This window comes from Gymnoscopelus braueri (assembly GCF_963280865.1).
Source record: "Gymnoscopelus braueri genome assembly, chromosome: 5".
In the NCBI taxonomy this organism is placed as follows: Eukaryota; Metazoa; Chordata; class Actinopteri; order Myctophiformes; family Myctophidae; genus Gymnoscopelus; species Gymnoscopelus braueri.
Window position 1 is genome coordinate 11,808,832 of NC_137606.1, and position 11,469 is coordinate 11,820,300.

Genomic DNA, 11,469 nt, shown 5'->3' on the forward strand with positions numbered 1-11,469 from the left:
ATATACTATAAAAAAACGTTTTTTTAGCTCATCTGCAGCAAACGAGTTTCCTCGTCATCTGGCGTGTGTGCAGGTGCCCCCCCTACTTGATGCTCCCTCAGTGAATGATATGGTTCAACATTTTAATCTCAAATTAGAGTCAGCTCTCGACATAGTGGCTCCTATGAAAACTAAAAAGAAACTTAACTCTAGAGTAACACCCTGGATCGACACGCACATGCGCTCACTCAAGAAAGAATGTCGTAAAGCTGAGCGAATTTGGAGAAAAAACAAACTCACTGTCCACCTAGAGATCTTTAAGAAGTCAACAGTGGCCTATAACAAAGCACTGCGCTTGGCAAGGCAGGCATATTTTTCACGCATTATCAATGACAACAAGCAAAATGCCAGAGTCTTATTCTCTACCATTGAACATCTCTTAAACCCCCCCCAGGCTTACAAGGAGTCGCTCCCTGCTTCTAAAGCTAAGTGTGATGAGTTCGCATCCTTTTTTGAAAACAAAATTTTTAGCATTCGAGCTGGTATTATAAATGCTGCTGCTAGCACTGCAAATGCGGCAAATGGTGCATGGTGCAAAAATGTAGATCCCTCCAGAGGAAGCCTAATATCACTCTGCGCAATTAATGAAGAGGAACTCCGTAAAACTATATCACAGATGACATCATCATCTTGCTCACTGGATGTAGTACCCACCCCGTTTCTCAAAGAGGTTTTAGACAGTGTTATTGGAGATATCCTAAGAATTGTAAACAGCTCTCTACTTTCAGGCGTCTTTCCAGACTCACTGAAAACGGCTGTAGTCAGGCCGCTACTCAAGAAACACAACCTTGATCCATTGGTGCTGGGTAATTATAGACCAATCTCAAATCTGCCATTTTTGGGCAAGGTCTTAGAAAAAACTATCTTTCATCAACTGGATGTGTTCCTACAGAACAATAAGGTTCATAACAAATTCCAATCTGGCTTCAGGAAAGGTCATAGTACAGAAACAGCACTTGTAAAAGTAATTAATGATCTAAGGGTGTCCGCTGACGACAAAAATGTATCTGTTCTCCTACTTCTTGACTTAACCGCTGCTTTTGATACGATTGATCACACAATTCTACTACAACGTTTGGAGTACTGGATTGGTTTGTCAGGCACAGCCTTGTCTTGGTTTCACTCTTACCTAACAGGCAGAAGCTATTTTGTCAGTCTAGCTAACTTTGACTCAGACAAACACAACATCTGTTCTGGTATTCCACAGGGCTCAATTCTGGGTCCCTTATTGTTCTCCCTGTATATACTACCGCTGGGAGAACTCATCGCCGATCACGGAGTGAACTTCCATTTCTATGCTGATGATACCCAGCTGTATCTTTCAGTAGCTCCAGACGACCCCTGCGCTCTAGACCCATTGTTGACCTGTCTGTCCAGTATAAAATGCTGGATGAGTGAGAACTTTCTTAAGCTAAATGAGGATAAAACAGAAGTTCTCATAATTGGCTCCAGTGAGCAGAGAGAATCAATAACAAGTAGACTTGGTAACCTGGCTGTAGAAAGTAACACCACAGTAAAGAACCTGGGGGTGATTATCGATTCTGAATTGAATTTCAATACACACATTAATCATGTCACCAAGATTGCTTTCTTTCATCTTAGAAATATTGCGCGAATTAGAGACTATCTGTCGTTAGACGATGCAAAGACGCTGATCCACGCTTTTGTTTTCTCTCGGCTTGATTACTGCAACGCACTCTACTCTGGCCTGCCAAAGAAAACAACTGACAGATTACAACTTGTTCAAAATGCGGCAGCCAGAATTTTAACTAAAACCAGGATGAGAGAACATATCACTCCAGTTCTTGCTTCACTACACTGGCTCCCGGTTGTTTTTAGGATTGATTTTAAAATTCTTTTAATAGTTTATAAAGCTCTAAATGGTCTGGCACCTACCTACCTCTCTGACTGCCTAGAGAGATATGTTCCAAACCGGGCCCTCAGGTCTTCAAGTGCTGACCTGCTCGAGGTGCCTACAATGACATATAAAAAATACGGTGAAGCAGCATTCTGCTTTTACGGACCGACAGTGTGGAATAAACTCCCATTACACCTAAGACAGGCAGCCTCTGTCGATAGCTTTAAAGCACAGCTCAAGACCTATTACTTCACTCTTGCTTTTAGCTGATTCTTTGGTTGATTTTTAATTCCTCACTGTATTCCCTATTTTAATGTTGTTTTATGCCTTTGCTTTTGCTTGCTTTTATTTTATTTTATTTTATCTTTGTTTGCTTTATTGTTAAATTGGTTCTAACTGTAATTGTATTATTGCTCTGTAAAGCACTTTGAGCTGCATTTCATGTCATGAAAGGTGCTATACAAATAAAGTTTATTATTATTATTATTATTACTTTAGATGTTCCCCTTTGGTTTGAGTAGCCTCAGCCTAACCTACTGCTGTTGATTCTGCTGTAGCCTATTATGTTGATCTGTAATTTTCTCACACTATAACCAAGCATTCTAATTACTTTCTATTTGCCAGTACTATCTCCAGCTTAATCACAATCACAACTCTTTTACCTCTTCCAATCAATGCACCTGCCATTGATTGGAACTTCCAGTTCCTTAACTGACAGTTATGAAGTGTCAAATTAACAGTATTTGCAACCTCATGGGGCATTGCAAAACATGCCTGCCTAGGACCATAAAAACAAGCAAATAAAAAGAGTGAAGAGAAGTAGGCTCTGGTTATAGGTGTTGTAATTGATATTTTTTTTTAGGTTGAAGCAACAAGAAGTAGTGAAACAAAATATATGTTTTTCACACTTTTAGAGCATACCCGAGGTCATAATGAGGACATATCTATCAGTAGATGCAAAAAAAAAAAGGAAAAAATAATGTTTGTGCAATTGTATATCAAATGTCCCTAAAATTCGATTTTTAATTACTTCCTGTAAACGCAAACTGCGTGATGACATATGAATATAAATTAATCTTTCATTCACCTGTTAAATTCCCATACCTCACGTTCTTCCACTTGCACCTGATTTTAATGGCAGGCTACAAACATATCATTCTCTGGCTAAAGTCTTCCCATAGCCTAGGGGGATGGGACCTTCTGATTGGTTCAGAAACATACAGGCTTCCGTTTCGAACTGAAACTTCAAAATAAAATGACCTAAAATGCCATTTCACTCGACTCTACAGCTCTTTTATTTTTTCAGGTGGCTTGCCAATTTCATCCAATAAGGAGAGAGAATCCATATCAGCTAAACGTTTTTTATAGTGCATATTGGCTACATAAGGTATTAATTTTTTAACTGTTTTGTCAATGAAATCATCAGAATCATCTTTACTGTCACATCACAGGTTTACAGTGGGTGAAATTCGTTTGTGTGCAAGCTCCATCATTTTGAGTGCATTTTGAGTACAATCATGCAATATGAACAATTATTAAATTAGTATTTTGCAAAAAATATGTTGTGACATCTTACAATAAATGCATGGAATCTCTGTACGTACGTCTGTAGTTCACGTATCTCAGGAACCGTTCGACCGTCCGACTTGAGATTCGGCACATGCGTCACAGACGACCCGAGGGAGTTGAGTGCACTACGTCAAGTCAGTCGGATAGATGGTTGCCCAGAACCGCTGATCCGACTGATACGATTACGCCCATTGTAGAAAAGGCTCTGGCCGTGGCCCAAATGAGACAATTGATTGACATGGCAACCCCAGCCTAAGCATGATTTGGCAAATTCCCCACACCTGTCTGTCGAATTCCTCACACCTGCCATTTGATTTGTTAGTCTGTCCACTTTCCAAGTCAGTTTGCACTCTTCAGACATTCTCCACAGACTTTGCCACTGCACAAGGACTTTTCCATATTGGGACAGACAGACAGACAGACGGTACTCTGACAACGGGTAGGCTATAATGGGTATTGTATAACAGGGTGGGGCATGCATTCCCTACTTGCATTGTTCAACTTGAATCATTCCCGAGTAGGCCAGAACCCAATGGGCACCGGTCTAGTTTAACCTAAAGCCTCAAGGTATGCTGTGAGGTAACAATTAGACCAATGGTTCTGTTAAATTAAGTTACATTAAGCTGTTACATTAAGCCTAGATGGCCTAGTGGTTAAGGTGCATATCACATAGGCTCTAACGCAGCCTGACAGCAAGTTGCGGGTTTGATTCCCAAGCCTGACGACCTTTGCTGCGTGTCACTCCCCGCCTCTCTCTCCCTGTTTCCTGTCACTTCTCTACGGTAGTATCCAATAATGGCAGAAAAAAAATATATATATATATATAGCTGCAAGCAGCAATAAGCGGTGAACATGCATTAATTATATTTGGACTGGTTAAATTGGGGTTTGAACTGACTGACTGAGCCATTGGATAGACAGAATTGGATTTCATGTGTGGTAAACCTCATAACGCGTCACATTGTAGATCGGCTGTATGTGGTTACTGTAGGTGTTGTTAATTAATAATTAAATCTGCAAAGTAACAATAACTAAAGCTGTCATATGCTGTAATTGTAGTAGAGTAGAAGTGACAAAAATGGAAAGTAAAGTAAAAGTACCTCAAAATTGTACTGTGCATTGTAAGCATTTGTATTGGTACTTGAGTAAATGTACTTTTCAGCACCATTGAGGAGCCAATGACTGACAGGCTAGGTATCACCAGCTGCACTGATTGCTAGAGTGCAGAAGGACATGGGTGGATATTAATGGTCTTAACTCAAAATGTATATATCACACAGCTTAAATGTTTTGATTAAATCGGAGTGTGATGTAAAGAAAATCTGTAGTGTAAAGGTTGCAAGTTCATCAAATGTCAATGTATATTGTTTCTTGTATCGGGGTAGCTCAGTTGGAAGAGCTATTGACTCTAAACCGCAAGGTCATGGGTTCGAATCCTGGCAAAAGCAACACAACATATGAGTAATCTGGTTCCTTGGTTTATAGAGCATTGTTACAGGTATAGACTCATTTGTTTGTTAATGTTGCTACCCTTTAACCCATTAAGACCTGGAACTGTGTCATTTTTAGATTTGAGCTAAAAAGCATTATTTTACACTTTGGGCTATTCAAAAATAGCAGATATACAAGCTCATAGCGCGGCACCGAGTGCCGCGCTACGAGCTTGTAGATCTGCTATTTTTGAAAAATGTTGAAAATGTGTGCAAATCTTTGAATATATATATATTTTCAAAGCGAACATTTTTAACTCAAATCTTTGCTTTTTGGGGTCCCTGGAACAAAATATTTTGATGGGGGTCCGCGGCCAAATACATATCATTTTGGGGGTCCTTGACATGAAAAAGTTTGAGCACCACTGATATAGAAACATACGTTTTTCAGAAAACTGTTGGGATTTAGGAGACATGTAGAATCGGCTTCAGGTCTCAATGGGTTAAATGGCCATGGCCAATAACGTGGCATTGGGTGCTTAAAGTTAAATATTTAGAAAACTACACATTATTTCAAAGAAAAAGCCACCAGGCCACTAATGAGTTGTGACAGGTGTAATTGGTGATGAGTGAGAGCAGGTGAGAGGGGTGGATCCCATCCATGGGAATAGGGGGAAGGTTGCTGACTAGCTGACTCTTAAAGCGCTTAAAGTTAAATATTAAAAAAACTACACATTATTTCAAAGAAAAAGCCACCAGGCCACTAATGAGTTGTGACAGGTGTGATTGCTGATGAGTGAGAGCAGGTGAGAGGGGTGGATCCAATCCATGGGAATAGGGGGAAGGTTGCTGACTAGCTGACTCTTTTCTACACCCACCCTCACTAACCTAAAGAATCTATATGTTCCATATATGCAACTATATGTAACCTATATGCTACATATAAGGATCATATATGCGCATATATGTGCATATATACCACATATATGCCTGGTATAAGCTCCATATAGGCTGCATATATCTCACATATAGGTCAAAATCAGGTGCATATATGTGCATATACAGGGTATATAGGTCTCCTATATAGCTTGTTTATACCCTCATATAGGTCATATATGTTGATAATACAAGCCATATAGGTCTCCTATATAGCTTCTTTATCCATATATAGGCTCTATATGTTCATAATACAGGACATATAAGTCTCCTATATAGCTTCTTAATATGTAGGCCCTGTGTCCCATTATAGGATGTAGGCCACCTGAGAGTACTGTTTCTACTGTTTCTATTCCGTACAGTAAATGTTTCAGCTCAGTGGCAGATTCTGTATTATAGCCTGCTGCATGAATCACCCAATGACAGTATGGCATGTGAATGAATGTAATGTGATAACATTAAAATATCATGCAAGACTAAATTAGCACATTTGGGATGTGTTACATCAACACAATGGTAATGTCATCACATTTGATCCTAAATACATGTGACAAGGCAATGATTATGGAATATGGCAAGTGAGGAAAACAAGCTAATTTTCAACACAAACCCATAGCAAGCGAAAATCCTAAATGAGACCTCCATTATGTATCATTTGTGTCTCTAGATAAAGATGAGCACCAGCCGAGACCAAAGTGCATTTTCTCATTCTTCTCAATTTGAACTCCTGAGATATGACACTGTTCAGTCTCACAGTGATCACTGTTTGAGTTCTCAAAATGATCTTAATGGCGTCGCTATTATGGAGTCTCATCTCTGTCTTTCAGTGATCACTGTTTGAGTTCTTGGGATAATCTCACTAATATCTATTTTAAAGAGTCTCATCTCTGTCTTTCAGTGATCACTGTTTGAGTTATTGGGATAATCTCACTAACATCTCTTTCAAAGAGTCTCATCTCTGTCTTTCAGTGATCACTGTTTGAGTTCTTGGGATAATCTCACTAACATCTCTTTCAAAGAGTCTCAGCATGTCTATCTGATCACTAGTTGGGAGAAATATAATTATATACTTCATTAAGATAAAGCATATTAAACTTATGAACTCAAAATGATTTCACTTGTGGGTCAGCAGTGAATTCTAATTTGTAGGTGATTATCAGTTATTAATTTTTTATTATTACAACTGCAGGTCACAGTTTATGAAAACCTGCAGATCCTGTCAGTCAGTTCGGTCCATTCCGTAACAAATCTAACATTACATTGCGGACCGTACTCTATATCTGACCAAGAAAGCATATTCTGACTATATCATATGATGTCATCAATATTAAGCCGATATTTGGCAATGTCCATATATGGCCAAGATAGAATTAATTTACAAATCAAGATCATCACCTGGAAATCCATTCATGAATATAACAACACTGTCCTCATCAAACCCTGCATATCCACACGTGGAGGCCACTGAATCATCACCTCCCAGATAGCAAAAGATATTAATTCAATGTTGGATTTTGGTCAGATTGGTTATTTTTGGTTGAGGTTGAAAAAGCTATGTTGATTCAATGTTTAAATACAGATACGATTTCAACATTTAAAAAAATGTCATTGAATCAATTTAGTATAGATGATGGTTTTTCAATGTTGAAATGCCCAACAATGAATTGACATTGTTTCAACGTGTAGTGCTGATATTGCACACCCCCCCCCCTCACCCTCCCCTCCTCCCCCCCCTCGCACCCCCTCCCCTGCGAGAGGGTAGTCGTCACAACTCGCGAGACCATCTAAATCTCATGGGACTTGAGTTTTTCAAAGGAAACATTGGCGCGAATTGAGGCTTGTTGACAATTCACAAATACTACTAAGACAAACTGGTAAGTCCTTTACAATATAATGTATTATGCAATTCATATACCATCATCTGGCTGTCATCGTTTGACTAAATGTTAACTTGTGAATTATTACCGTGGCAACTACAGTGCAGACCTGAGCTTGTTAGCTAGCATGCTAGCTAATAATAGTTGACTGACTGGTAAGTGAGTTCTTATGGGAATAGAATGTACTATCCCGTTCAGATACCGTCACCCGACTCTCATCGTTTGACTAAATGTTATCTTTATGCTGTCCGGGGTTTGTAGCTTGTGTTAGTAAATAGCAATGCATGTTATTAAAGCAGCTAGCATGCTAGCTAACGTTAGCCCACCGTTTTGTTAGCATGTTTCGTGATTAAAATGTACTTTCATTTGTTTATCTGTGTGTATACAATAACAGATTATTAGCGTTTTTAACAGTTGTATAATCATTGTTGTAACCAGCACTACTGTGAAGCAGTTCGTTCATTTAATAGTGGTGAACTAACAAGGCAGAATGTATGGTGCTAACTCACTAGCTACTGGTGTTGTTAACCCAACGGGTACCAATTCACTTTGCCGGAAGCACTTCCGGTCTAGACCGGATACGGAAACTACATCCGTGGTTGCATGTGTGTATGTGAAAATTTACCGGATATAGGAGGCGGGATCTAGAGCATAATAGAAACCAGGTTAGCTCATGGAAAAGGCTTAATACCCTTAGTTAAAAGTAGCAATACCATAATATAAAAATACTCTGTTAAAAGTAAAAGGCCTTGTGTTCAAAATGTTACTCGAGTTAAAGTACAAAAGTATTGGCATCAAAATATACTTAAAGTACCAAAAGTAAAATGTTTGAAAATAGCAGATCTACAAGCTCACAACGCGTCACGATGCAACATGTGGTGAGCTTGTAGATCTGCTATTTTCAAATGTCCTATGTATAAAATAGGGCTAAAGTGGTTAATGTAAGTTTTATAATAATTTATATATATATATATATACATACGTGTGTGTGTGTGTGTGTGTGTGTGTGTGTATATATTATACATACGTGTGTGTAAAATATTTTGGAAGGACCTGATAAATTAATAATTTGGCTGATATATATATATATATATATATATATATATATATATATATATATATATATATATATTTATATACATTGTTTTGTGCATATATTTATTGAATTATTTGTTTCCCTCTAAATTTTCAGGGTTGTGCTACAAGAGGACTGGAGAGGATTCACTGCAATACACAAGGCCTGGCCAAGTATAATAATTATAGCAGCACGGGCACCACCTCTTTTCTATTTAGACCTGTTGTAACCTATACGTTGTTATACCATTCAATCCGGGAGCCACCTCTGTGTCTCATTAGTTGTTGCTATATGTATGGCAACATAATGTTTTATTAATTTTTTTAGTAAAAATTTGAACGTTTTCAGAAAACTTAGGTTAGGTTTTAGGAGGTGTTTTTAGAATTGGCCTAAGTCAGATGAGCCAGAAAACAGCAGTGTGAAGCGATTTTTTTTTTCAAGCCACCTAATTTTCCAGGTACAGTGGTGACACTGTCAGTTATGACACTAACTGCTACACCTACTTTAAGTATTGCCATGTATAATTCCAGTGCTGCCAGAATCCAGCCAGTACCCTTCTGTACCAACACCAAATGCAAGCAGTGGTATGTCATTAATTACTAACATGGCAAAACCAAATGTAATTGCATGAAAGCTTTACAAGCATTTAGTTCAGGTTATGTGTTCAAAGGTTACAGCGTCCACTATTCATGTCTTGTGTTCCCTTCTTTTAGCCTCTGGAGGAAGCTGCTCGGAGGATAACCAGCCTAATAATGGTAAGTGAACCACTTCACAACTACTACCTCAGGGTGGACAGATTGTAAATGTGCTTTAGATAGAATTCATAGTTCATGTTTTGTGTTCTCTCATTTTAGGCTTTGGTGGAAGCTTCTTGGCAGAGTTGGAGTCAATGGACCCCTGCAATCATGGTAAGTAGACTAATAGGCTAGATGATTCTCTCAGCCACTCTTAGTGTGTCTCCAGTCTGTTTCAATAGGTGGTGGTTGGATTTCTAGTCGTGCCTTACTGGAGACCTTACTTATTTTGCAAGGATCTGTTAATGTTGGCACGATATTATATGAGAACTTGTATTTTACAGTGACCAATTAGGGCTATTTTAATCCATTTCAGGAGGGAACCACACTGGACAAGCATGGAATGGTATGTCTGTTGTCCCTGTGTCAACAAGAGCCTTTTTTATACATTTGTGATTATTTTATTAGCCATTACTAAACAGTTGCTGTGCCTTGGCTATTGTGCCATGACATACTGTAACTTATTAAAGACTGACATATTTGAAGTTATAGCTCCTGCTACTCTAAACATTAAAACATACAAGCTTTTTTTAATATTTTAATTGTCCTCTTTTTAGACTTCGCTGGCAATCATCACCCCCAAGGCTATAAAGGTGAGTTAACTAACACATTCTCAAATCACTTTTTTTTTTTACCACCAGACATGCACTAGGTACACTTGCTAGTGTATATGGTGCTCATTGATAACTACTTTGATGGTGCTTATTTGCCTTATTTTGTTCTGTCTGTCTTTCTCTAGGAATGCCAATGTATAACTCCAGCCCCTACCACACTGTGCCATCAGAGAAAACAAGGAATAAGAAGAGGGCCTTCAAGGACACGCTGATGCAGGACTGCATGTTTGGTGAGTCAATCTGCACCTCAAAATACTAGGTTTACTACAGTGGATTTTGCAATTTTTATGATGGATATTTAATTTAATTAAGTATTTTAACTTTTATCTCAAGTAAATAAGAACAGATGCATTTTCCTCACCATGGAATGAGCCTGATGGAAAATGCATCCACTCTTAAAGAAGCACTTCACCCATTTCCAACCTTAAGTTCATATAAGTGGTCCACTGTAATGCTCACAATAAGATGGCACCATTTCTGTCTCAGAGGTGGTCTTTGCCTGTGGACAGTTCAGAAACCTGCCTACCAGTGACATCATTTCAAGCTAATGGACATTGAAAATGATGACCTGTCATGTCACTGGTAGGCAGGTTTCTGAGCTGTCCACTGCCCTCCTGAACAGAGTAGACATGAATGGTGGCATGTTTTACGAGCATTAGTGTGGATCAATTATATGACTATGGGGTTGAAAATGGGTGAAGTGCTCCTAAGGCCACCTGCCAGCTTTCTTATTTATCTTTATAACAAGTTTTTTTTACTTTTTTCCCCAGCGGCTGCTCGTCAATTTGACCGAATTGCTATACAGGAATGCACTGCAGAAGTGGCTGCGTCATGGCACGATGACCTGTGCCACGGCCTGCTGTTCTGATGGCTCCCACCATTCATCTGAACGGAGCTGGCGATCACGTATCCGCGTGCACCCCATCCCCTGCACTCCTCCACAGTCACCCAACACAAACACCAAGCATGACGAATGTCCACTACCATGGAGAGGGTCGTTCGATGGCGACAGACATCCTAGTGGTCAGCGAGCCCCGACCTGACCTGAAGGCAAGATGGGAGGAGGCCCAGAGCACCTCCCCATCGTTCGACGAACTGATGGACCAAGCGGACGTGCTGATGCACTACGGTATATTAATCACAACATGAACATTAGTATTCACTCTCAACAATATTCGGTGTCCGGAGCGCTCTGCTTGCTGCTGAAACATTGGTAATTCATATTGGTCTTATAACTTCTGTTATTGGTTAGGGATTCACATTTAATTGTAACTAAG

The 11,469-nt window shown here is 39.2% G+C and overlaps 1 protein-coding gene across 1 annotated transcript; it reads left to right on the top strand.

Annotated features, from left to right (window-relative positions):
• Positions 1-7,657: 7,657 nt before the first annotated feature.
• LOC308085534 (uncharacterized protein) lies at positions 7,658-11,469 on the top strand. Its single transcript, XM_080428729.1, has 9 exons — positions 7,658-7,706; positions 8,902-8,957; positions 9,315-9,368; positions 9,498-9,539; positions 9,639-9,692; positions 9,895-9,924; positions 10,136-10,171; positions 10,318-10,422; positions 10,963-11,469. Coding segments are annotated over exons 2-9 (420 nt in total). The 5' UTR covers positions 7,658-7,706; positions 8,902-8,956; the 3' UTR covers positions 11,061-11,469.